General features: G+C 43.9%; 2 protein-coding genes across 4 annotated transcripts in view; one reads left to right on the top strand and one right to left on the bottom strand.

Moving 5' to 3' along the window:
* The window catches only part of FAM205C (family with sequence similarity 205 member C), an 86,033-nt gene extending 85,528 nt beyond the window's left edge, over positions 1-505 (bottom strand). The window contains exon 1 of one of the 2 annotated variants that reach the window (XM_032307100.1): positions 407-505. The gene's annotated coding sequence lies outside the window, so the exon portion shown is untranslated. The remainder of the gene's footprint in view (positions 1-406) is intronic. The other variant, XM_032307099.1, reaches the window with a different exon arrangement.
* On the top strand, positions 90-27,785 carry PHF24 (PHD finger protein 24). Of its 2 annotated transcripts, none has more exons than XM_032307096.1 (8): positions 90-296; positions 16,321-16,702; positions 17,365-17,550; positions 24,499-24,577; positions 24,908-25,113; positions 25,459-25,619; positions 25,916-26,011; positions 26,332-27,785. In XM_032307096.1, the coding sequence occupies exons 2-8, from the start codon at positions 16,325-16,327 to the stop codon at positions 26,426-26,428; spliced, it is 1,203 nt and encodes a 400-aa protein (XP_032162987.1). In that variant the 5' UTR covers positions 90-296; positions 16,321-16,324; the 3' UTR covers positions 26,429-27,785. The 2 variants fall into 2 exon arrangements, with proteins under 2 accessions (XP_032162987.1, XP_032162986.1); XM_032307095.1 differs by lacking the exon at positions 90-296 and adding an exon at positions 864-979.

The following is a 27,785-nucleotide window of genomic DNA, read 5'->3' as shown; positions in this document are numbered from 1 at the left end:
TATATAATTACTTGTTAGGTGCTTTATGACTTGATCTTTTTCTTACCCTCGTCAGAGGATGCAGTTTGGTGTAATGCATGTTATAGCCCTCAGGGCTGCGGGCCTCCTCACACGCTGGCTGTTCAGATAGTCTGAGGGATGAGGCTGCTGCAGCCAAAAGTGGGTTACATTACAGTACTGCCTGCTGCTGGAGATGGAGGACCAATAACCTCAGAAAACAGCGCACAGGAGCAGCTGGGCCAGCAGAGCACTTTGTGAGGGCTCATCTGGACACTCCGCAGTGGGGTACCGCGAAGGTGAGTGCCCTAACGCGCGGGTCGTCGACCCGGAGGCCTTGACGGGGCACCTGGGTTTGGTGAGAAAGGGAAGGGCTCCAGCCGAGGCCGCTTGGATGAGTCATTCTCACCTCCCCAGGCAGGTGCGGGTGGCAGGACGCTTCGCTTCGGCGGGCGGGCGACGAGAGCCGCGAGCTGCCGCGGAGTCCCCTCTCGGGACGCCTCCTCCGGGCCGGCACTGACCTTGCCGCTGGCGGCCGGACCGCCGAAAAGACCCGGCGCCGCAGAGCCGGGCGCTGGTCGGGGCCGCCCACTGCCACCCGGACCCACCGGTCGTCGGAGCCGGCCGCCGCCCTCCTGCGGTTCCTCAGCGCCTCAGTCCCACGCGAGGTCGCCAGCTGAGCCCAGAGGGCCGCGCCGCGCCGCGCAGGAGGGCGGGGCCGGGCGCTGGCCCACCGGCCCGCGGAGGTCGTCTCGCGCGGGCGCACGCGCCGCAGTCGCGCGGGGCGGGGGGTGGGGAGGGTGGGTGTGCTTGGGGCGCGCGCGTCGCCGCCGCTGCCGCCTCAGCCTGCTGCTCCGCCCGCGCCGCCTGCTCCCGGCGCTTGGCCCCAGCACGCCGGCTCCCGAGCGGCCATGGGCGGCGCGGGGTTCGCGGTGTAGAGTCCGCCAGTCCCGGACCCGCGTCCCGCACCCTGACGGTCCCGGTAAGCGGGGGCGGGGGCGGCGGGGACCGGCAGGCACCCTAAGGGACGGGTCTGCGGGCCTCGGACAACCCTGTGGGGACTCTGAGGTGTTGTGTGGGAGCCGCCCCGAAGGGAGTCCTTGAGTAAGTGGATAAACCCCGAGTGTCCCTGCCTCTGCCCCTTGGGAGAGCCCCGGAGGCGGTGCGGGGAGCCGCCCCCAAGGAGGACCCCTCTGTGAATGGAGACTCCCAGGGCTCTCTCTGCATTTTCTGCCATGGGGAGGCGCAGTGTGGAGGCACTGTCCCCGCAGAGAGACCGTCTGTATGACTACCGGAGGGCAAGGGTGGTCTCTGATGTCGTCTCGGTGGAAGACCATTTGAGAACAGAGGGGAGCCTCGGGAACCTGCGCGGTGGAGATGGACCCCACAGAGGACCCCTGTATAAAGGCATACTTTAGACTGCTCCTTAGAAGTGCCTGGAAGGAACCTGGCTGGAAGGAGAGGAGCTTGCCATGGATCTAGGCCAGGAGTAACTCCCCATATGCCCACTGGCCTTGACCTTTCTCGGTCTCGGTGTGCCCTAAATTGAGTCCTCCAAGGTGGTCGAGAGGCTGGGGTCCTGCGGGACTGCTGCCTTTGTCCATTCCAACCCCCATGCCATTAGAAATTTTATTCTCCGTGGTAGCCCAGGTTGGCTCCAAGCTGGATTTTTGTGGAGGCAGGAACTTCTATTAGAGCAAAGGGCAAAAGGGAAGGGAGGACCAGTGAGGCCTCTGAAGCAAAGATAGGAGACTTGGGGCCCCGGGCTTGACTATCCACGAGCAAGCAGTGAAGATCAGGTGGAATAATTAATTGATGCTGGCAGGTCCTGGAAGAGAAAGTCCTTTGAAGGAAAGAAGAAAGGATATGTAGGATTATTGAGCACTCATGTGCCAAGTATCATGCCAGGGATATTTAACATCTCATATAATCCTCACAACAGCATTATGAAATTATCCCCTTTTAAACATTAGGCACTTTAGACTCAGAGAAGTTTACCAGTTTGTCCAAGGTCACAAAGCTTGGAATCATGAAATCTGTTTTTGGAAGTTTATTTTGGAAAAAAGTATTAAGGAGAGACAGAAGCAAGAATGTATATTTGTTAAGTTGCATGAAGATACCAAACATAGGGCTTTGTATATGGTTAGTAAATGTGTTGATTAAATGAGTGAACAAGGACAGTTTAATTGGGGATGAGACTGCTGCAGGAACTGATATCTACTGAATCCCCAGATTTCAGGGTGTGGCTTCCTTTCCTGGCAACCTCATTGTAATGATACCTCTGGGGGTCTCCGGATTTAATTGGGTCTGAAAGAGACCTCTGCCTGTGGCCTTTGATAGGACTTGCTCTGGAAAACAAGAGGAACGCTCCAAAGGATGGTCTTCTAGGACTACCCTCCCAGCTTGCAGGGAGCAGAGGGAGAGACAGGGTCACTTTTAGGAAGCGTAATTCACAGTATCTTTGTAGCCATCTGAATAGTGCACCATAGACACTGGTCCACAGATAACATGCAGGACACTTTTTCCAAAAAGTGCTTCTGCATGATGAGGAGGAGGGCTAAACAGGTGCACAACCAAGGAAGGCTTATTGGAAGTCCACTGTCTGGGGAAGGCAAAGGGTTCTTTGCCTGATAGTGATGCATCCTTATCTCTCCTCTTTGGCTCTGGTGGTGCTTTCATTACACCTGAATTCCAGGGTGCAAATTTGGGACCAAGGAGAGATTCTGGTTTCTTGCCCAAAAATTGAGTGGCAAGGGAAGTAAGCAATGTAATTCACTAGAGAACCATTCTGAGTTTTCCTGCACCCCCCCCCTTTTATCCTTCCTCATACCCAAACCTAGTGACATCCTCCTATAACAGAAGTGGCTTCCCTAGGCTCCTGATCAGGGTTGTGAGAAAACAAAACAACCTCATTTACCAATTGCTGGCTTTTCTATTTAAGTCAATGGCTGCCTGAAGCATGGGTGTGGCACCTCATACACTGCTCCTCAGTGGAGTAAATTCTGACAAAGGTTTATATTCGTTAATCACCTCCCCGTGACAAAGTTGTTTATAACTGTTTATAATTCCCTTTCAGTTCAAACCCCTTTATTCAGCTTAACACACCAAAATAAATAGGGATATGGATATATGGATATATACACACACACATATATATATAGTTTTTTAATATCCGTATGTAGCTTTTTAAGAAAATCAGAAGGAACAAGCCTGCAAATGTGATCTTTGCTCCAATTCAGAATATGTCTTTGGGGTTTTTTTTCTACACTGGTCTTTTCGTTGAGTGCTCTTAGTATCACACCCTCTTGTGTCCCTGGAAAGATTGCATACTGGACCTTGAATATCATCTCCTTGATGTCCAGGTTTGGATAAACATAAAGATTATGAAAATCCTAAGAATACTGTCTAACTCTCCCCTAATCACAATGTAAGCCAAATCATTCCAGAATGGATGTGAAGGATGTCAAGTAGTTGCCTTAATCTACTTAAAAAAAAAAAAAAGCTTTCTCCAAAGGATAATGAAAGGGGAAAGAATTTCACTTGCATGTACACAGATATATCTGGGTTTTACTTAAGGATTTTTTAGCCTTTAATCTTCTACATCTTCTCTGATCACATTGTTAGTCTTCTTCCTCCTACATTTGCCATATTTTTGACAGTGCTTCCTTTTCCTCAAATATGAATAGTAGGACTCTCTCCAGCCCATTTCCCCCATTCCTTTTATTTTTTCCAATACACCTGTTCCTTAGTGGATCATATTTATGCAAATAGTTTCCTTTCTCTTTAGTCACAGAATCCATTATCTTCTAGTCCCACGTGCTTTTCTCCAGCAGTACTCTTGATTTCTGCTATCTTCATTTCTCGGATTGATTTATTCATTTCTGATGAGAGTACTATCATCTACTCCACCCCTCACTCTTAATGACCAAGTTCTGACAAGAATTGCTTACCAGCTTTGGATCAAGAAACCAAGACCATCAATTTGTAGCTGGAGACATTATTTTTTCCATTATAACATTCCTTTCCAAACCTTCTCCCCTTCCAGCAATCCCCTCAGAGACTCATAGATAGTTCTTACTAAGTGCTACCTACTCGCCAGGCATTATGTTAGATAAATATGACAGTTGGTTGCTCTTGAGGAGTTCACATAGAATCAGTCTGCATTTCTTCTTTTTTTTTTAAGATTTTATTTATTTATTTGACAGAGAGAGAGAGAGATCATAAGGAGGCAGTCAGAGACGGGAAAGCAAGCTCCCTGCTGAGCAGAGAGCCTGATTCGGGGCTCAATCCCAGGACCCTGAGATCATGACCTGAGCCAAAGGCAGAGGCTTAAACTCGCTGAGCCACCCAGTTGTCCCCACAGTCCACATTTCTCCAATCATTTACTATAGAGTAAGAAAAGTGAGGGGAAATTACAATTTTACAGAGTATCTATAGGAATCTTTGTAGAGTAAGTATGCCTTTTCCCAGGCATCAATGAAACACAGCTGCTGTTTCTGTGCCTCCTCTGGCAGCTCCATTGTTAGTCCCCCTGCCATTGCCCTGTCAAAATTACTTTTGCCCATGTGCTTTCAGTGAACTAGCCACATGATAATAATGACAGTGATAATAATGACAGTGTCTTATATTTGGATAACACGTTGTAGTTAGAGCCCTTTTACATACCTAATTGCCATTTGTTTGTGAGAAATATTTCATCTTACTGGGGTCTTCTCACTAAAACAACAGTGTGTGGGCTGCCTAAATCACTTTCTCTTTCTCCATTTTTTTTTTCTTTTTGGAGTCTCTTAATTAAGTTTATGGGTCTCCCAGAGGGAAAGCCCAGTGATTAACTACAGTCACCATCTAGCAGCTCTTATGCTATAGAGAGGAGTTTCTTTGTTGGGTCCAAAGGCCAAGCAATGTGCTCACTGGTCAGCCCTGGTACTTATCAGGGCTATCCTACTAACTGGCCTTGGAAAATTCACTTCTCCAGTTTTTTGTTTTTTTTTTAACCTCCTAAAATTCAAATACATATTCCCTTCTAAACAAATATTTTAAGCATACTGTCTCAAACCAATTTGGGGGGCTGATTCATAATGTGAAGGCAGTTTTCCTTGCCTATTTCTATCCAGCAACCGGCTGGCTTCATACCATCTAAGCTAGAGTCCCCATATAGCAGTCCATGCCTTGGCATGTGCTTTTACCTCTTCCTGGAATGCTTTTTTTTTTTTCCCTTAGCCACTCGGGTAACTCCCACTCATATTTCAAAATTTAGCTCAAGCAACACCTTTTTTTAAAAATCCTACACTCATGCCCCCTACACATGCATATACACTGCATTCTCACAGGCTGAGCGAGATTCCATTTGTTCATTCTACCAAGTTATTAAATGCCTGATTTGTGCCTGACACATAGTAGGTTGCACTCAGCAAATACTAGCAAAATCAATAAACAAAGATAATTAATGTGTAATAATTCATTCAACCCCATTTGTTTTGGGTTGAATCCCTGCTTCAGGGGCCCAGAGCAGAGAACAGGGAGTGCCTCTTCATCTTGCTGAAAAGCTCTGCTTGCTAAGTGCAGTCACAACAGCCAATCACTGATAGTGTGCTATTTCTTAACTGTTGCTCTGCTTCTGTGGAAGCCAGCACTGTAGCTTTTCATGAAGACTCACCCTAAGCCCTCAGAGGCTGAAGATCGTGCCATAATTTTGTTCTCATGTATATTAGAGCTTTGTTGGCTTTCAGTAAATATTAAAAACAGGACCTCCATCATGACTTACTCTTGAGCAGAGTTCAGGAAGACAGTTTTATTCAGTCTTTAGCCCTTCTGCTGCCTGGAAATCCCAAAAGAGCCCTGTGCAGTTGGGGATGACTGTCTCCCTGGACCAACTGAACCCAGTGCTGCTGTGCTGGATAAATAGGGTGACTGGAGGAAGACAGGGAGGTACTAGGTAGATCCTTTTAGAGTCTGCAGATATGAAAACTAAAAGCTGTACAATACTGTTGGGCCACAGAATGGCTGACTATGAACAGGGCCCCAGAATACTGTCATGAGACACTGCATTCCTAAACCAAAACTCTTTTTGATGACTTTAAAAAAAAACTTGAGATTGATATTGATGTCCACAGTAAGCTTAGAGTCTGTGCTATGCATTTTGCATTTCTTAGACCCTGGTTCTGCTGGTTTTCCATACCCTTGTGGCTGTTTACATTCTATGTTAAGTACATACCTTTCCCCAAGGCTCTCTATCATTTTTGGAACATACTTCTATGAACCAGCTGTCAGCCACCTTGAAATTTTTATCCTCATGTGCTCATGCTGCTCATGCTAAATTTCTCCAGCCCAAACCTAGGAGGGAGGAGATATATTTTCAAGCTTCCTACACATCCCCTTAGAGCAGTAGCCCTCCTTTGGGCCAGGACACAGTGCCACAGGACGCAGCACAAATGAAGGGGACCATTGGCCTTGGTAATATTATCTCTTTTCTTACTTTGTTTGTATAAACTAGCTAAATTCCAAAATTCTGTAGCTCTCCCCTGTGGTCAAAGTAATCACCTGTAACTACTATTTGGTTACTCATTCTCATCCCTGCTAGCCCTGAACTACCGTACCATACAGGGTCCACCTCTGGAGAAGTAGAGTGGATGTGATGAGATGAGGTGGTGACTCTAAGTTTTGATCAGTCTCTCTGGCTAACTCTGAAGAAAAGAAAGGGTACTGACACCATGATCTCAAACTTTTTATGTTGTCCAGTCATCTTTGCAACATTCACTCAACAAAGATTTATAGAATCCATGCTCTGTGGAAGATAGTGAGAACCATCTAAATTTTTCTCCCTCTTGATATCACTGAAAACCTGAAATTCCCTTCTCTACCTGCTCAACCCAGTCTGTTTTTTTCCCCTTGTCCCTCCACTCAGAGGTTTTCTTTGCCTTGTTCCCACCTAGGAAAGCCTTCATAACCTCCAAGCAATCATTTTTAGATGTTTTTGAGCCTTTTCAAATAGCTGCCAGTCCTATATGAAGAATCAGATGAAAGAAATAAAAGGCAGGATGCCTGGGTGGCTCAGTCGATTAAGCATCAGCCTTCAGCTCAGGTCATGATCCTGGAGTCCTGGGTTCAAGTCCTGCATTGAGCGCCTTGCTTGGCAGGGATCCTGCTTCTCCCTCTGCCTGCCACTCCCCTTGCTTATGCGCTTTCTCTCTCTCTCTCTCTGACATATAAATGAGTAAAATCTTTAAAAGAAAAAAAAGAAAGAAAAGGCATCTAGATTGGTAAAGAAGTAAAACTTTCACTATTTGCAGATGACATGTTACTATATATAGAAAACCCTGAAATTCCACCAAAAAACTATTAGAACCGATAAATGAATTCAGTAAATTTCAGAATGCAAAATTAATAAATTTTAAAAAAGAAATCAGATAAAAGCAAGTACAGTAAATGTTCTTTACATTTAACATGTGAAATGAGGAGACTCCTGCCTATTAGCAGGGCTGCTCCCCAGGCTTCTCACAGTTACAAATCTTGTTGTTTTTTTTTTTTTTTTTAAGTACTCTGTACACCCAAAATGGGGCTTGAACTCACAACCCTGAGATCAAGGGTCACATGATCCACCAACAGAGCCAACCAGGCACCTCTCAGTACGAATCTTTATAGAGAGCTTGGGAAGAGAGTCCCTAGGTGCCTTTTCCTTCCTTATTTTTCCACCAGCTCCTACTGTGGAGCAACCCTTCCTCCTCTCACTCCCACCACTCTGCCCTTATAAGTATTTTCACTGTGTTCTAAGCATGTGCTCTGCAGAGAATGGGTGTGTCTTTCACACACACATTCCAAGCTGCCCGCATATGTCTTACTACCTGGCAAATACATTTATTTTTTAATGATTTTATTTATTTATGTAACAAAGAGAGAGAGAGATCACAAGTAGGCAGAGAGGCAGACAGAGAGAGGCGGAAGCAGGCTCCCCACTGAGCAGAGAACCCAATGCGGGGCTCGATCCCAGGACCCTGAGATCATGACCTGAGCTGAAGGCAGAGGCTTAACCACTGAGCTATCCGGGCGCTCCCTGGCAAATACATTTAGACAGACTTCTCTTACCCAAAGAAAGATTTTGTTTCTTGTTATCTGTTTTCATTTTCTCTGGATCATATAGCTACACAGCCCCATTCTACCTTCTTGTCCCTCTGTTATTCACCACCACCTGCTCCTGCCCTCCTGAGGTTTATTCCAAGCCTAACTTAGATACTACAGACTCTCTGGCAGTGACATCATTCTTGAGACAACATCTTTTTATCCTTCTTTCATCCTTTTTAGGGAGGCAGAAAACCCAATTCCACCCACCAGCCAAAGAAGTAATCATTAGCTATCATTTGTGGAATCTTTACAACTTGATTTCCTTTTAATTCACTTTTCTTGCTAGGGCTTTTTCCGCACAGGAAAAGCCAGGTTTTTCTCACAAGGCATTTGTTTTTACCTGTCACTAATCGCTACCACTTGTTCCTCTAGAAATTAGAGCTCATTTTGTTAATTTCTCAAACACTCAGGGGCACATCATGGGTATTTCAGCACACCTGCATTTAATCAAGGTGTCTTGTATACAGGTTTGATGTTCCATTAAGCACTAAGGGTTTCTTTTTTTTATTATTATTAAAGATTTTTATTTATTTATTTGATAGGGAGAAAGATCACAAGTAGGCAGAGAGGCAGGCAGAGAGAGAGGGGAAGCAGGCTCCCCGCTGAGCAGAGAGCCCGATGTGGGGCTCCATCCCAGGACCCTGAGATCAAGACCTGAGCCGAAGGCAGAGGCTTAACCCACTGAGCCACCCAGGTGCCCCCACTAAGGGTTTTAACCTCATTCTTTGAAGCTTACTGTTATTGTGTCCTCACAGTTTACTCTCAAAATCAAAGCTATGTCACAATGACTTGGGGTCTTGTTTGGATTTGACGGTTTCTTTTTGAGGTTCTGCTCTACATTTTCTGTCCGTATGAGCACAAAGTGGCCTAGAAAACTCAACCATCTTAGGTAAAAGTAGTAACAATTCCAGGATCCTGTGGTAAGGAATGGAAGGTGGTTTTTAATTTCTTTTTATGTTTGTTTTGCTGGTGGATGTCATCTTCAGTCTTCATTGAAATTCCTTTAAAGATTAACTCCCCAAACCACTGCAGTGACATCATTAACAATTGAGATAGCTTAATAGTGATTCTTATTATCCTTACAGAGAATAATGGATCGTAGCAGGACTACAATGTATTGGGAGATGCCTGTGGTTAATTTGCTGATACACTATTAATGATTCAATCCACTTACAGAGTAACCTTCCTCTTTGGCCTTTGTTGAGAACTCATTACATTATCTGAAAAAGCCAGGAAGAGCCAAATGCATATCATTGATTTTCCTTCAGTGGATCATTCTTGAAAAAGTGAATTTCATATGGTTATTCTAGGTCTCCAAATAAGCATTTCATGACTTTTTTTTTCGACCCATACTTTCTTGCTGATAAACCTGGAAATAATTAATCATGAAGAAGGTCCATAGTGAAGGGCTGTGTGTCAGTTTTACATTCTCCCTCCTGGTGTGGTATACCTATTCCTCTTGTTCTAAGTGGGGGGCTTGCTTTCCCACCTAACCATAGAACACAGCTGGTACTCTTGAGTCATGGACAGTTTCTGAAGATTATCGATCCAGCCTCTTCAAGAATCCTCTGGACCCTTTGGGGCACCTGGGTGGTTCAGTTGGTTAAGTGTCTATCTTCGGCTCAGGTCTTGATCTCGGGATCCTGGGATCTAGCCCTATACTGGGTTTCCTGCTCAGAGGGCAGTCAGCTTCTTCCTCTCCCTTTGCCTCTCCCTACCATCCCACTTATGCTTGCTCTCTCTCTTAAATAAATAAAATCTTAAAAAAAAGAAAAAGAAAAAAGGTAAAGAATCATCTGGCTCCATAGCAAAAGCTCTAACATACACATACTCTGCTCTCTACCCCTAGGCCCACCCCCGCCAGGCTAGGTCACATGAATTTTTTTCTTTTTTTTTTTTAATTTAAATTAAACTTTGTTAACAAAGTGTATTATTAGTTTATTACTAGTTTATTATTATTAGTGTTATTATTATTTTCAGAGGTAGAATTTAGTGATTCATCAGTTGCATATAATTATTATTATATGTGTATTATTAGTTTCAGAGGTAGAATTTAGTGATTCATCAGTTGCATATAACACCGAGGGCTCATTTTATCTAGTGCCCTCCTTAATGCTCATCACCCGCTAACCCCATCCCCCCTACCTGCCCTCCAGAAACCCTCAGTTTGTTTCCTGTAGTTAAGAGTCTTATGGTTTGCCTCCCTCTCTGTTTTCATGTTATTTTTCCTTCCCTTCCCCTATGTTCATGTTTTGTTTCTTAAATTCCACATATGAGTGAAATCACATGGAATTTGTCTTTCTCTGACTAACTTATTTCGCTTAGCATAGTACCCTCTAGTTCTATCCATGTTGTTGCAAATGGCAAGATTTCATTCTTTCTTATGGCTGAGTAATATGCCATTGTATATATATTCTACATTTTATTTATCTTCTTTATCCATTCATCTATTGATAGACATCTGGGCTCTTTCCATATTTAGCTATTGTGGCCATTGTTGCTATAAACATTAGGGTGCAAGAGTTGGCTGCTTAACTGACTGAGCCACCCAGAAAACCCCCAAAAAGGATTTTTTAAGTCACAGTTTATTATTGTCCACTGGGGGCACCTTGGTGGCTCAGTCAGTTAACTCAGGCTCTTGATTTCAGCTCAGGTCATGATCTCAGGGTTGTGAGATAGAGCTCCTGCAGGTCAGGTCTCCACATTCAGCAGGAAGTCTGCTTGAGATTCTCTCTCACCCCCTCCCTCATGCTCATGCTCTCCCTTACTTGGGCTCTCTCCTTCTTTCTCTCTCTCAAATAAATAAAATATATATTTTTTAAATGTCCACTTGGGCACGAGCACCTTAACGTGAATACAATTTCCTGAATCTGATCAATAATTCTTTACTCAGTCTTCTTTGCACAGTCCTGTAAACGACAGTTATTTATTCAAAGTAAATATTTCTGGAGCACCTGGCTGGCTCAGTCAGTGAGTGTCCCAACTCCTGATCTCGAAGTATGGGTTTGAGCCCTACATTGGGTGTAGAGTTTACTTAAAAACAAAAACCACCAAATTAAATATTCCTTAGTCGTGCACTTTAATTTTATAAGCAAATTTTACAAATGGGGAGAGGGGATACTTACTTTCTTACCATTCTCTAAATTCAAAAACATGGGTTGTTTCTTTGGTAACAATTGATGGCAGGACAATTCCAGGCAGTGTGGAAATTTGCACCTCTATGATAACATGACAGTTGTTTCTGGATTGAAGATAGAGTTGTCCTCATATATTACGTGTAGTTGAAATTCCTTTAAAGAATTTCTCAGTCAGTTAAACATTTGACTGCCTTAGGCTCAGGTCATGATCCCAGGGTGCTAGGATTGAGTCCTGAGCCCCACGTCAGGCTCCTTGCTCAGCAGGGAGTCTGCTTCTCCCTCTGCCCCTCCCCCTGCTCATGTTCTCTCTCACTCGTGCTCTCTCAAATAAATAAAATTTTTTAAAAAGGTATTATGTGTATTAAGACTTTATTTAAGGGGTACCTGGGTGGCTCAGTCAGTTAAATATCTGCCTTAGACTCAGGTCGTGGTTCTAGAGTCCCAGGGTCTGCTTGTCCCTCTCTCTCTGTTCCCCCCGCTCATGCACTCTCGTTCACTCTCTCTCTATCAAATCAATAAGTAAATTCTTTTAAAAAGACTTTATTTAAAATATCAAAAAAGGGGCACCTGGGTGGCTCATTGGGTTAAAGCCTCTGCATTCGGCTCAGGTCATGATCTCAGGGTCCTAGGATGGAGCTCTGCATTGGGCTCTCTGCTCAGCAGGGAGCCTGCTTCCCCATCTCTCTCTCTCCCTGCCTCTCTGCCAATTTGTGATCTCTGTCTGTCAAAGAAATAAAATCTTCAAAAACACAAAATAACAAAAAAAATCAAAAAACCTTCTTCACTATTAATTGGAAAGTGTTTATTTTTTTTTAAGTTTAGTGTTTTTAGTAATCTCTGCACTCAATGTGGGTTTCAAACTCACTACCGCAAGACTGAGAGTCCTGTATTCTTCTGACTGAGCCAGCCAGGCACCCTGGGAAATGTTTATTGTCACTCTTTTTCATACACATTTTTAGGCAGTGGAGATAGGTACTAACCAGGGTAAAAACAATCTAATAGAGGAAACTGACATTGATTGGATAATTATCCTTCTGAATATGTAATGACAAAGATAAGTGCTCTAGAGCAGATCTAGTGTTATGTGTACACTCCAATCTGGACTTCCACGAGAACATGATACTTGAGTTGAGCTCTAACAGATGAATAGGTATTAACAGAGGGAAGGAACGTTCAAAGGTCCCAAAAATATAGGAAGCATGGCAAACAACGACTGAAATAAAGCCAGTATGGTTAGAACACAGAGTAAAGAAAGGAGACCAGACGAAGCAAGGCCTCACAAGCAATGGTTAAAAAAAAAAAAAAGGGGGCACCTGGGTGGCTCAGTGGGTTAAAGCCTCTGCCTTTGGCTCGGGTCGTGATCCCAGGGTCCTGGGATCAAGCCCCGCATCGGGCTCTCTGCTCAGCAGGGAGCCTGCTCCCTCCTCTCTCTCTGTCTGCCTCTCTGCCTACTTGAGATCTCTCTCTCTGTCAAATAAATAAATAAAATCTTAAAAAAAAAAAAGCGTAACTTGAATGACTTTATCCTGAAAGCTGTAGAAAGCCATTTAAAAGTTTTAAGCAGGGGATAACATAAGACTGGAATGTCCCAGACATCTTTAATTCAACATGTACAAAATCCTATTTCATTTCCCAATTTCTATAAATGGCAATACCATTCTGCTAGGTTTTTTTAAAGTTTTTTTTTAATTTTTTTTTATTTATTTGCAGCATAACAGTATTCATTATTTTTGCACCACACCCAGTGCTTCATGCAATCCGTGCCCTCTATAATACCCACCACCTGGTACCCCAACCTCCCATCCCCCGGCACTTCAAACCCCTCAGATTGTTTTTCAGAGTCCATAGTCTCTCATGGTTCACCTCCCCTTCCAGTTTCCCCCAACTCCCTTCTCCTCTCTAACTCCCCATGACCTCCATGCTATTTGTTATGCTCCACAAATAAGTGAAACCATATGATAATTGACTCTCTCTGCTTGACTTATTTCACTCAGCATAATCTCTTAAATTCCAGTTAGTTAATATACAGTGTAATGTTAGTTTTAGGTATGCAATGTAGTGATTCAACATTTCCATACATCACCTGGTGCTCATCACAAGTGCCCTCCCTAATCCCCATCATCTATTTCACCCAGCCAACAACCTACCTCCCGTCTGGTAACCATCAATTTGTTCTCTATAGTTAAGAGTCTGTTTCTTGGTTTGCCTCTCTCTTTTTTTCCCCTATGATTGATTGTTTTGTTTCTTAAATTCCACTAGTTAGTTTATTTAAAACTGCTCTCTCAGTAAGTAAGGCAGTGAAAGGCTGAATGAAATACTGCATAACTTTACTTATACATGGAATCTAAAAACATTGGACTTGGGGCACCTGGGTGGCTCAGTGGGTTAAAGCCTCTGCCTTCAGCTCGGGTCATGATCCCAGGGTCCTGGGATCGAGCCCCGCATGGGGCTCTCTGCTCAGCAGGGAGCCTGCTTCCCTTCCTTTAATAAGGACAGTCTTGGATTCACATGCATACCTTGGTCTCAGCAACATGGTTGTGGGCTTTCAAAGAAATGACAAGGTCAGCAAGTGAGTCCACTGCCCTCTTCAGCAGCCCCATCCCTCACCTATACACCCATCCCCATCCCCAGGAGTATCCCCAGTTTACTGCAGGGTCCTGACCCCCAGCCTCTCAGCCAACCCAGACCTAAAGGAAGAATAAACCAGACCTTTCAAGATAATGCTCCTGGATATTGCCTCCCAAAATCTTTCCTTGCCCTATGCTTGTGATCTCTGTCTGTCAAATAAATAAATAAAATCTTTAAAAAATAAAATAAAATAAAATAAAATAAAATAAAATAAAAACATTGGACTCATAAAAACAGAATAAAATTACCACTGCCAAAGGCTGAGGAGAGGAGGAAATGGGGAGGCACTGGTCAAGAGGTATAGATGTTCAGATATAAAATGAATAAGTTCCAGGGATCTCAGGTATAGCAGGGTGACCATAATTAATAAAACTTAAAAGATTCTATGAGAATAGAGCTTTAATGTTCTTACCATAACAACAATGAAAAAATGGTAATTACGTGAGGTAAAGGATGAGCAACCAAGCCTTATTATGGTAAGCATTTTGCAATATATAAGTGTATCAAAACATCACATTGTATATCTTAAACTTACATGGTATTATATGTCAATTATATCTTAGTAAAGCTGGGAAATAAATATGAAACTGTCCTCTTTCCCTTTAACCTTTATCCAGTTAGTTACCAATTTATTCCCAAATTTCTCTAATTCTATTCCCATGGTATCAGGTAGACTCAGTCAGCTTTATTCCTGCTGCCATCATTTCAGTTTAAACCCTCTACATCTTGCCTGGACTATTAAAGTAGTCTTCTAAGTGGCCCTAACTTCTCCTCCTATCCTCTCCCCCCCTTTCATCCAAACAAACAGAGGATAACTTCCTACCCATTCTTCATGGTCCACTTTGATTCCCAGTACTGCAGTCTTAACCTTCATTTAGGCATTTCTGATACTTTGTCTCACTCTTTGAGGTTTTTAAAAATATTTTATTTATTAGAGAGAGAGCATGAGCAGTGGGGAGGTAAGGGAGAGACAGATGGAGTGGGAGGGACAGACTCCCCACTGAGCAGGGAGCCCAATACTGGGCTAGAGCCCAGGGATCATGACCCAAGCTAAAGGCAGACACTTAACAAACTGAGCCATCTAGATGCCCTCTTCTTTGAGTTCTGATATTAAGTAGCTTAAGTGGTGAGACTGTCCTCCTTTTATTTCCTATGATGAGTAGTTAGTACCTTATATATAGTACTGTTCAATAAGTCTTAAATTATAACGGATTGAGAGCAAGGCTAAAATGGACTCTCCGTTTCACTTTACTTAGAACACGCTTTCCCCAGCCAAATTCTACTTCAGAAGACCCTCGAGGCTCAGAAAGAGTAAACCAGCTTTGCAATATGCCATGTCATGCCCTCACTTTCTGGTATTGTAGAATTTCCCTGCAGAAGAACAGGGATAATGTTACTTCTTAACCTGTGAAGTTTTTATTAAACAGAAAATCAAAAGAGAAAATATGGGAGCAACATTAGTGAAGCCTTAAAAGTCTGAGAAGCACTTTAAGCACTTATAATGGGCAGGCTGTCTGTGAAAGACAAACAGACCCACAAAGAACTATAGCTAATTAGAGGGGGCAAAGGAGTCTTTGTGATCTTGACCATGTGGATAGATTGGTAGAGTTTCCTATCTAATCCAGGAGTCCCCTAAAAGTAGGAGTGCATTCACTCTGACTGAAAAAGTGAGAATTTGATGTGGATTATCCCTGGATGCAGTGAGCACAGCACTTATTGCAGGAGCTTTTCTTCAATCAGAAGTCTGAAATGTATTCCTATAATATTGCTTTAAGCTTGGGTCATCTCACGGGGCAGAGGAGAGACTTAAGCTCTAAAGTCTCCAACCATCTCCAGAGGCCTGGGACCCCTGGACCTAATGGCTTTGGGACAGCAAGAAATAAATAGATACCATTTCACATTTGTAGAATACTTTCCAGTCTACTAAGTACTTAATAAGCACATTTTCTAATGTTATCCTCATGACAGCCCTGTGAAGTGCACTGCGCAGACAGCCCTCATTTTACACGTATGAAAACCAAAATCACAGTACCAGTCAGAAATAGAACCAGGGTCTTCTGACTCATTAACAAGTGCTTTTTCTATGCCACCATGCCTCTGAGTTCCAGAAGAGGGAAAAACTATTTAAATTTTTTTTTTAATTTTTTACTTATTTGACAGAGAGGGATCACAAGTAGGCAGAGAGGCAGGCAGAGAGAGGGAGAGAGAGAGAGAGAGGGAAGCAGGCTCCCTGCTGAGCAGAGAGCCTGATGTAGGACTCTATCCTAGGACCCTGAGATCATGACCTGAGTGGAAGGCAGAGGCCCAACCCACTGAGCCACCCAGGTGCCCAGGAAAAACTATTTAATAGCACCTGCCACTTAGGTGAATGGTTGAAATTGCTTGGCTTGACATGGTCTGCCATTGGCTGAATCTGGGCCCCTCTGCTTTTTGTCCACAGAGCCATGGGGGTGTTGATGTCCAAACGGCAGACAGTAGAGCAGGTACAGAAGGTGAGCCTGGCTGTGTCTGCTTTCAAGGATGGACTACGGGACAGGCCTTCCATCCGGCGCACCGGTGAGCTTCCAGGGTCCCGCCGTGGCACTGTAGAGGGCTCTGTCCAGGAGGTACAGGAGGAGAAGGAAGCAGAGGCAAGTACCCCAGTACTGCAAGAAGAGAGCAGTACCAAACGTGCAGCCTGGGAGAGGCTCCGAGATGGGCGTGGAGTGGAGCCGGAGGAGTTTGATAGGAGTAATCGTTTCACACCGCCGGCTTTCATCCGCCCCACCCGGAAGCTGGATGATGACAAGCCTCCTGATATCTGCTTGGAGCCCAGAGAACTTGTGAGTATCCAGTTAGGGCACAGTCTTCAAGTCTTAGACCTTTTGAGGATCAGGGAGCAAGACAGGGAGGCCTGGGTACAGTTAAAGTGAGACCCAAAAAGAAAAAACTCCAAAAAGGTGCAGTTGAGTCTGGAATAATCTTTGAATTTTTTCCGCAAGAATAAAAATGTTACATCCTGGGTTGGTCTTAGTGAAAGACTGGAAGACAGGTGATGAGGAATGACACCATGGCAGGTCTCTTGCCATCCATCTCGCTATGGGATAGTAGTGTTCCCTGTAGGAGGCATTTGGAAATTTATGGGCATTCAAGAAGGTCATCATCACTGGGAGTTGCTACTGGTTTTTAGTGCCAAGAAAACCAGGTATGCTCAGTGTCCTGCAATGTCTGGGACAGTCTTTCAGAATGGATTATTTTTTCCAAAAATGTTAGTAGCATCCCTGTTCAGAAAAGTGGGCACAGAGTCCTGAGCAGTTGGAAGAGCTTGCTGGTTCTTATCTTTCAGAGAGAAAGCTCTATCACCTTAGCACTGACGTCAGCTGGAATTGTTCTTCTGGGCTGCTCCAGGGATATTCAGCCCCATGTGGGTAACTGTGTTTGGTGGTCATAGGACCTTGCTGCCTACACTGCAATGAATACACTCCTTACTTATTCTTTTTGCCAGGTTGTCAACGATGAGATGTGTGATGTCTGTGAGGTCTGGACAGCTGAGAGCCTCTTTCCATGCAGGATCTGTACCAGGGTTTTCCATGATGGCTGTCTGCGCCGCATGGGCTACATCCAAGGAGATAGCGTGGCAGAGGTGACTGAGGCAGCCCACACAGAAACTGGCTGGAGCTGCCACTACTGTGTAAGCCCGGACAGCAGGGACTGTGGGCCACAGCACTACAGGGAACTTGGCACTTTTCTGGAGACCCATTCTTAGAACACTGGTTTCTAGGCACTGACCTAAAAGACTTTTCCAATAGTAGATACAGATATCCTCAAACTTGGTCAGGCTTTTTCTACCTCAGTACTATGACATTTTGGACAGAGTAATTTTCTGTTGTGGGGGATGTGTGCATTGTAGTATGTTTAGCAGGATCCCTGGCCTCTAACCCATTAGATATCAGTAGCACCCACCCTCAGTTGTGACAACCAAAAATGTCTCCAGATATTACCCAGTGTGTCCTAGGGGAGCAAACTCATCCCCTCAGAGTCCCCTTAGCTCAGAAACACTGAGCTAAAGGAATCAATGGTTAGGATGAGACCTAATTATTCAGAAGTAATACTGCTTAGAGTAGTGCTTTCTCTAGTAGTCTATAGTTGTCATTCATTGTACTCATCTGAAAAACCAACCTAACCAACTTGCTTTCAATAGGAATAGGTTCTAACACAGTAACACTTCTTAGTCTAAAGATCATCACTTAGCGTACCACCTAACTCTTAGGAGCATTTGTTCTTCATCTCTAATGTGATCATTATGTAAATTAAATAACAATTGTTGATTCAGAACTTTGCAAATTATATATAAATGCCTTCCAACTTTTTTTTTTTTTTAAGATTTTGTTTATTTGACAGAGACAATCCACAAGCAGGGTGAGCAGCAGAGGGAGAGGGAGAGGCAGGCTCTCTACTGAGCAAGGTGCTGGATGCAGGGCTCGATCCTAGGACCCTAAGATCATGACCTGAGCCAAAGGCAGACACTTAACCCCCTGAAGCACCCAGGCACCCCACCTTCCAACTTTTAAAAAGACAAAAGCCAGATTCGTATCTATTTCTTAGCATATCTGAATAGAATTTAAGTCTTGCTTTATTGGTCTGTTATCCTGCAGATATCTTCTAAGAAACATCTTAGCAGATCCTCCCTCTTCTTCCTACTGCCTAAAAGAAAGCAAAGATGTACCACTTTCTAACAAATATCACTTTATGGCTTGCCTAAAAACTCAAGTATAGAACAGTTATTTTGAGCCCCTTACACACCTTTTCCCCAGCTGAAGTATGCCACAGTAGAGCCTGCTCTACACACCATTTTCTCTAGTCACCACCCCTCCAAACACCAGCCTTTTCACTCATAGTGACTCTGCCCTGCAGGGTTCTTCTGATGTGGGACCCTGCTGAAGGTGTCTCCTTCCTACTCCTTCCTGGCTTTCTGTCACAGTCCTACCATCATTACTGCCACTTGCCAGACTTTTTACAAAGGTTTCTTCCCTTCACAGCCAGGCTTCTTCTATTTTCTTTTTTTTTTTTTTTTTTTAGCTTATTCTTTTTGTTTGTTTGTTTAAATTTCTTTTCAGCGTAACAGTATTCATTGTTTTTGCACCACACCCAGTGCTCCATGCAATCTGTGCACTCTCTAATACCCACCACCTGGTTTCCCCAACCTCCCACCCCTTACCCCTTCAAAACCCTCAGATTGTTTCAGAGTCCATAGTCTCTTACGTTTCACCTCCCCTTCCAATTTCCCTCAACTCCCTTCTCCTCTCCATCTCCCCTTGTCCTCCATGCTATTTGTTATGCTCCATAAACAAGTGAAACCATATGATAATTGACTCTCTCTGCTTGACTTATTTCACTCAGCATAATCTCTTCCAGTCCCGTCCATGTTGCTACAAAAGTTGGGTATTCATCCTTTCTGATGGAGGCATAATACTCCATAGTGTATATGGACCACATCTTCCTTATCCATTCGACCATTGAAGGGCATCTTGGTTCTTTCCACAGTTTGGCAACCGTGGCCATTGCTGCTATAAACATTGGGATACAGATGGCCCTTCTTTTCACTACATCTGTATCTTTGGGGTAAATACCCAGTAGTGCAATTGCAGGGTCGTAGGGAAGCTCTATTTTTAATTTCTTGAGGAATCTCCACATTGTTTTCCAAAGTGGCTGCACCAACTTGCATTCCCACCAACAGTGTAAGAGGGTTCCCCTTTCTCCACATCCTCTCCAACAGATGTTGTTTCCTGTCTTGCTAATTTTGGCCATTCTAACTGGTGTAAGGTGGTATCTCAATGGGGTTTTAATTTGAATCTCCCAGAGGGCTAGTGATGATGAACATTTTTTCATGTGTCTGATAGCCATTTGTATGTCTTCATTGGAGAAGTATCTGTTCATATCTTCTGCCCATTTTTTGATATGATTGTCTGTTTTGTGTGTGTTGAGTTTGAGGAGTTCTTTATAGATCCTGGGTATCAACCTTTTGTCTGTACTGTCATTTGCAAATATCTTCTCCCATTCCGTGGGTTGCCTCTTTGTTTTGTTGACTGTTTCCTTTGCTGTGCAGACGCTTTTGATTTTGATGAAGTCCCAAAAGTTCATCTTTGCTTTTGTTTCCTTTGCCTTTGGAGACATATCTTGAAAGAAGTTGCTGTGGCTGATATTGAAGAGGTAGTATACTGCCTATGTTCTCCTCTAGGATTCTGATGGATTCCTGTCTCACATTGAGGTCTTTTATCCATTTTGAGTTTATCTTTTTTTTTTTTTTAAATCTTATTTATTTATTTATTTATTTGACAGACAGAGATCACAAGTAGGCAGAGAAGCAGGGAGAGAGAGAGGAGGAAGCAGGCTCCCTGCTGAGCAGAGAGCCCGATGCGGGGCTCGATCCCAGGACCCTGGGATCATGACCTGAGCCGAAGGCAGAGGTTTTAACCCACTGAGCACCCAGGCGCCCCTTGAGTTTATCTTTGTGTATGGTGTAAGAGAATGGTCAAGTTTCATTCTTCTACATATAGCTGTCCAGTTTTCCCAGCACCATTTATTGAAGAGACTGTCTTTTTTCCACTGTATATTTTTTCCTGTTTTGTCGAAGATTATTTGACCATAGACTTGAGGGTCCATATCTGGGCTCTCTACTCTGTTCCACTGGTCGATGTGTCTGTTTTTATGCCAGTACCATGCTGTCTTGGTGATCACAGCTTTGTAATAAAGCTTGAAATCAGGTAACGTGATGCCCCCAGTTTTATTTTTGTTTTTCAACATTTCCTTAGCGATTTGGGGTCTCTTCTGAGATTATTTGCTCCAGCTCTTTGAAAAATACTGGTAAAATTTTGATCGGAATGGCATTAAAAGTATAGATTGCTCTAGGCAGTATAGACATTTTAACAATGTTTATTCTTCTGATCCAAGAGCATGGAATGGTCTTCCATCTTTTTGTGTCTTCTTCAATTTCTTTCATGAGTGTTCTGTAGTTCCTCGAGTACAGATCCTTTACCTCTTTGGTTAGGTTTATTCCCAGGTATCTTATGGTTCTTGGTGCTATAGTAAATGGAATCGATTCTCTAATTTCCCTTTCTGTATTTTCATTGTTAGTGTATAAAAAAATCAAACCAACTCCACACATAAGAAGGGAAATCATCAAGATTAGAGCTGAGATCAATGAGGTAGAAACCAGAGATACAGTAGAACATATCAATGAAACTAGAAGCCGGTTTTTTGAAAGAATCAATAACATCAATAAACCATTGGCCACATTAATCCAAAAGAAAAGAGAGAAAGCCCCAATTAATAAAATTATGAATGAAAAGGGAGAGATCACAGCTAACACCAAGGAAGTAGAAACAATCATCAGAAGTTATTATCAACAGTTATATGCCAATAAGCTAAGCAACCTAGATGAAATGGATGCATTCCTGGAAAACCATAAGCTCCCAAAATTGAGCCACGAAGAAATTGACAACCTGAATAGACTGATATCTAGTAATGAGATTGAAGCAGTGATCAAAAACCTCGCAAAAAACAAGAGCCCAGGACCTGACGGATTCCCTGGGGAATTCTACCAAACTTTCAAAGAAGAAATAACACCTATTCTCCTGAAGCTGTTTAAAAAGATTGAAGCAGAAGGAAAACTTCCAGACTCTTTCTATGAAGCCAGCATTACCCTGATCCCCAAACCAGGCAAAGACCCTACCAAAGAGGAGAATTTCAGACCAATATCACTGATGAATATGGATGCTAAGATGCTCAACAAGATCCTAGCAAACAGGATCCAACAGTATCCACTGAGACCAGGTGGGATTCATCCCTGGGCTACAAGGATGGTTCAACATTTGCAAATCAATCAATGTGATAGAACAAATTAATATGAGAAGAGAGAAGAACCACATGGTCCTCTCAATTGATGCAGAAAAAGCATTTGACAAAATCCAGCATCCGTTCCTGATTAAAACGCTTCAAAGTATAGGGATAGAGGGAACATTCCTGAACTTCATCAAATCTATCTATGAAAGACCCACAGCAAATATCATCCTCAATGGGAAAAAGCTTGCAGCCTTCCCATTGAGATCAGGAACATACAAGGATGCCCACTCTCACCACTCTTGTTCAACATAGTATTAGAAGTCCTAGCAACAGCAATCAGACAACAAAGAGAAATGAAAGGTATCCAGACTGGCACTGAAGAAGTCAAATTCTCTCTCTTCGCAGATGACATGATTCTTTATATGGAAAACCCAAAAGACTCCACCCCCAAACTACTAGAACTCATACAGCAATTCAGCAATGTGGCAGGATACAAAGTCAATGCACAGCCAGGCTTCTTGAAAAGACTCCATCATTTCCTTGTGGCTCCTCAACCACCTGTAATTCTGCTTCTGCGTCCATCATTCTGCTGTCATTCTGACAGTGACCTGTCAAGTCTAGTGACCTTTTCTCAGGCATCTTCTTACTTGACCTCTATGAGGTATTTAGCACTCCCTTATTGCCTTCTCTTTTTGCAGGGGATTTAAGTATTTATGAGAATTATTATGGAAAATAAGGAAAATAGAGAAAATAGAAAATCAGTAAAGTCCCATCATAGTTGTATCACCACTGTTAACCTTACCTTCTATTTTGTGCAACTCTCTTTTCTTGGCTTCCAGTGCTCTCTACTGATTGTCCTCCTACCTTTTTCTCTGACCATTTGGGTGCCCTTAGTTCATTTCTTGACACAGTCCTAAACACTGGTCTTCCTTTGGGTTCTGTTGTTAATAGTTTTCTTTTCTCATTACACACATTCTCTCCCTGGGTTATTTCATCTACTTCAGTGGCTACAGCTACCATCTAAACACAGATGATTCCAAAACCTGCATGTCTAGACCTAAATTTCTTATCTCTTGGCGTTATATTCATCTTGATGCCGCACAGGTACTTCACACTCATCATGCCCCAAAATGCCTCTTCTTCCAGAAACCTGTTCTAAATTTCTTACCTCTCTGAATAATAATACCAGCCCTCCAGATGTCAATACCAACTCATTTCTGTCCTTCATCCCTCACATCCAGTAAGTTAACAGGTCCTACTGATCTACCTATTAATACCTCTCAAATCTACTCTCTTTTCCATCCTATGTCTTAGGTTAGCCACTCATCTTTTCTTTTTTTTTTTAAGATTTTATTTATTTATTTGACAGAGAGAGAGAGAGATCATAAGTAGGCAGAGAGGCAGGCAGAGAGAGAGGAGGAAGCAGGTTCTCCACCAAGAAAAGAGCCCAATGCGGGGCTCGATCCCAGGACCCTGAAACCATAACCTGAGCCAAAGGCAGAGGCTTAACCCACTGAGCCACCCAGGCACCCCAACCACTCATCTTTTCTTAACCTGTACTATAGCAACAGCTAACTAACTTTTCTCCATGTCTCTAGACTTTGCCCCTCCAATTCATTCTCCATGTACCAAAGATCTGACCATGGCACTACATATGCCCTTAAAAACCATTCAGTCAGCCACCCGGATGGCTTGATCGGCTAAGTGTCTGACTCTTGATCTCAGCTCAGGTCGTGATCTCGGGGTTGTGAGTTCAAGCCCTGAATTGGGCTCCACGCTGGGTGTGGGCCCTACTTAAAACACAAACATTTGGTGACTCCCTTTTGACCTCAGAATAAAAGCCCATTTGAAAAGCTCAATAATGGGTATTTGAGGCACTTCACAGTCAGGCTTCTGCCTAGTTCTCCCTTATCTTTGTCATTCCTCTCTGTTTTCCCTCCACACACATACACACACAGCCTACGCTCCAGCCCCACTGGACATTTCACAATATTACACCTCACTGTGCCCAGCATAAACCAGGTACTCAATAAGTGCTTATTGAAAGAGTTGAGTTATGAAATCCACAAATGAATGTTCATGAAATGTCTGTTTCTCTTCTTTGCTAGTATTTTAAGAGAGAAAAATAAACCACTGGAAAGAATCTTTGACAGCTTAAAGACTATAAGACTGTAAATTAGTATTAATAAAATAACATATCACTGTTATTTTGGAATTAAAATTTCTTTGGCACCACAAAAAACTCATTTTGTTTTAGGAACTTCGTCATAATGGTATTCTTTCAAAACCACTCTGGATTTCTTAAAGTAACACAGCCTACTAGGAGCAGAGTTAGAATTAAACTTATTTTTTAACTGAAATACTTTTTGAGCACAGTCTAACATAGAGGCCGAATACATAAAATGAATAAAGATGGAGCTGTTGTGGTTGATGGAGCAGGGGATTCACAACCCTGCTCACTTATTAGTCTCCTTTTCCTTTGCAACAGCTTCCTAAGGCACTTCCAAGGAATCCCTAGGGTATCTCAGAATAATTTTAAAACTACTATTTAGTAAAAGGGTCTCAGGTATAGAATCAGGATACCTGGCTTTTGGAGAAGATTCTGCTACAGAGTTGGGCAACTCTGAGCAAATCCTTTCCCCTTTCTGGAGCTTCAGTCTCTTTGATTATGATTATAGGCTGGGATTAGATGATCCCAGAGGTGCCTTCAAGTTGAAATACAATTTCCATCTTTCTTGATCCTTGGCCTTTCATACTGGTCTATATGGCCACTGACTCAGATTTTTCTTTTTTTCAGGATAATCTCAACTTGCTTCTAACTGAGGAGGAAATGTACAGCCTCACAGAGACCTTTCAGCAGTGTAAAGTCATTCCTGGTAAGGCCGGACAGTGCTGCCAGATGGAGAGGGGCTGGCACATTTTCCTCTATACTTTCTAGGATGAACCATAAAAGGAGTATGCTGGAATTTGGAGAGTAGGGGTAAATAGGTCCCTATTCCCAAGCTGTTGGCCAGCAGGGGCACCCACACACCCACCCATCTTCCCCACCCACCACAGCCTGAGTTATCCTGGGTATGGGAGAAAAAGATGAAAATCTATGGATATAGGGGTTCTGGAGTATACCCTAGAAGTAATAGAGGGTACCCTAGAAGTAAAAAGAGGCTGAGGAAAGGGTGGGCTTGGCTAGTATGGGGTGCCTCCCACAGATTGCTCCCTGACACTGGAGGACTTCCTGCGCTACCGCCACCAAGCAGCAAAGCGGGGGGACAGTAACAGGGCTCTAAGCGAGGAGCAAGAAGAACAGGCAGCCCGCCAGTTTGCAGCTCTGGACCCTGAACATCGAGGACATATAGAGTGGTCTGACTTCTTGTCCCATGAGTCCCTCCTACTTCTGCAGCAATTGCGTCCCCAGGTGAGGGCCAACTGGGGTGAATGTCTATGGGATATTGGGTGACAAAGACTTAGGAAGCATGCTGGGCAGGTTGGAGGGGCACTAGATACTGTCTTAGCAGAGACCACAGCAGGAAAGGCTCACATTCCACCCAGTGACAGATGATCCAGTGCCTAAGCTGGGGAAACTGCCCAAGGAAGATTGATTTGCACTGGACCCAACTGCAAATGTTAATATGACCAGAAAGGCTCTGGGCGGCTTCAAAGGGAGGCTACAGAGGTGGTAATGGAGGTAGGATTCTCTATGGTTTGACATTTTACAAAATATTTTCACCTCCAAGATCTTAACTTGTTACTTTTTCCCCAGAACTCTCTGTTAAGGCTTCTGACAGTCAAGGAGCGGGAACGAGCCCGGGCCACCTTCCTCGCCCGGGGCAATGGGAGTACTATCAGTGAGGCAGAGTGCCGTGCAGCCCAGCACTCCTGGTTCTGCAAACGCCTTGCAGAGGCTCCTTCCTGCAGTGTCAGGTCTGTTCCCTACCAATCCCTGCCACCACTCACATGCCCTCCTCCTTTTTCTACACCAAATGGCCCTTGGTATGAAAGGTACCTCTCTGTTTCTTCTGTCAACAGACAGGAGAGAATCCTCCTGTGCATTACACATAGGACATTGCCTCTTATTGTTCAAGGCATAGGGCATCCTCTGCTGGCTCATGTCAGAAAAGCATGGACATGCATTTCTAGAGCCATGGGTTCCCCAGAGTTTGGGAGGGGCCAGACCTTTCACTTTCCTACTCCTAACCACATATCCTTGTACCCAACAGCATCAGCCATGTGGGTCCCATAGCAGACAGCAGCCCAGCTAGCAGCAGCAGCAAGAGTCAGGACAAGGCTCTGCTGCCCACAGAGCAGGAGTCCAGGTGAGTAGGTTCCCTCACCAGGCTGTCTGCACTCCTAACCCTTCAATACACATAAGTGAGCATTGCCCACTGCTACCCCAAAACAGCAAGTGCCTATCCCAGAAACCAGGCTCTAAAAATGTCCATTTGATCCTAGATCCATAGGGTAAACTGGCTGGGCTGTCAACTTGGAAGCACAGCCAGCCATACCTATGTCAGCCAAAAGCCAGGGCTTCCCTGAGCTTTGCCCGGCTTAATCCATACTGCTGCTGGGATCAGGTCTCATGAGCATCCAGGTTTTGCGGCCAACCTCACAAACCTGTCCTTTCCTTCCATTCCAGATTTGTGGACTGGCCTACATTCTTGCGGGAGAATGTTGTCTACATCTTGGCTGCTCGCCCCAACAGTGCAGCAATTCATCTGAAACCCCCAGGATAGCATGGAGCAGAGAAGCTCAGTTCGGGGACAATGGTCTCCCTCCTCTCCTTTTTCTCTTTCCCTCTTTCCCCCAACATCCTCTGGTACTGAGACTTGTGGGGATGGAGCACTGCCAGCATCTCAATTTGCCACTAAGCTTTATGGAACTGAAATCACTGCTCCCCTCACAACAGAGGCAGTATATGCATTGCTGCAGGGAAAAGCCCTGGGAGCTGTGGCAGTATCCACTCCTGGAGCCACCCCCCTGTCCTCACATCATAGACTGGACCTGCCACTGCACACAAATGTGCGCACATGCACACACACACACACACGCGCACATGCGTGCGTGCGCACGTATGCGTCACACTGTCCATGCCTTCAGAGAGCTGGTTCTTCTTGGTTGAAAAGGACCAAAGTTCTTTTTGTGAAGCTCCTGGTATAGATGAGAGGGGTCTCTATTCACTTCTTCTATTGGCCAGTTCTGATTTCCAATAGACAAGTCTCTGGCCAAGTGATTGTTTTTTGTTTTTTGTTTTTTTAATTTATTTTCTCACCATAGCATACATCCCCAATGTCCATCACCCAGACAAGTGATTTTTAATAATAGGGCATATCAGACTCACATGCTATCCTAGAGATGTTGATAGGTTTCCTCTTCCTCTGTTGAAAATCCCTTCTGTGGTGAGCCATTGTTCTGATAGGTATGTGCTATGTCCCTTGGGTATGTTGGGGTGGGAAAATTACTGAAAACCACCACTGCACTTCAGCCCATTCTTTATTTAAATTCTAATTCCTAGTGACAGAGAAGGCAACTAGTCTATGGAGTCCTAATTAGAAGAAGGGAAGGCAGCCCTCCCAGGAACCCAGGATTCTAGGAACCTCTCAGCCAGGTCTTTCGAGTCCAAAAGTCTTTAGCAGAAGAGTCAAAAACGAAGATGAGCCATCCTGGCCCCTGTTTTACAGATGGGACCACATGGCCCAGAGCCCAAAGGGCCTGAATAGAACAAGTATGATGGCAGATGCTTTAGATGTATTAGATGCTTCACCCAAGTCAACTACCCCAAAGACGGGAAGCCTGATCTCCAATGAAGACAAGGTTTGGATGAAAAACAAGAGAAGGCTCATGATCTTCCATCTTTCCACCTTACCCCAGATGTGGACCTGGAAGAGTGTGCCATTGGATGGAGAACAAGAGCCAGCATCTTCACAGCCCAGAAAGAGCAGCAAGGACTCCTTTCAACCACCCTGACAAGTTGGAACCAAGAAGAGGATTTGCATCTCAGCTCTTTCCTTCTTTTTTTTTCTTTCTTTTTTTTTAAGATTTTATTTATTTATTTGACAGAGAGAGAGATCACAAGTAGGCAGAGAGGCAGGC

Source organism: Mustela erminea, chromosome 12 (assembly GCF_009829155.1).
Source record: "Mustela erminea isolate mMusErm1 chromosome 12, mMusErm1.Pri, whole genome shotgun sequence".
Lineage (NCBI taxonomy): Eukaryota > Metazoa > Chordata > Mammalia > Carnivora > Mustelidae > Mustela > Mustela erminea.
This window is presented reverse-complemented; position numbering and strand designations above follow the sequence as displayed.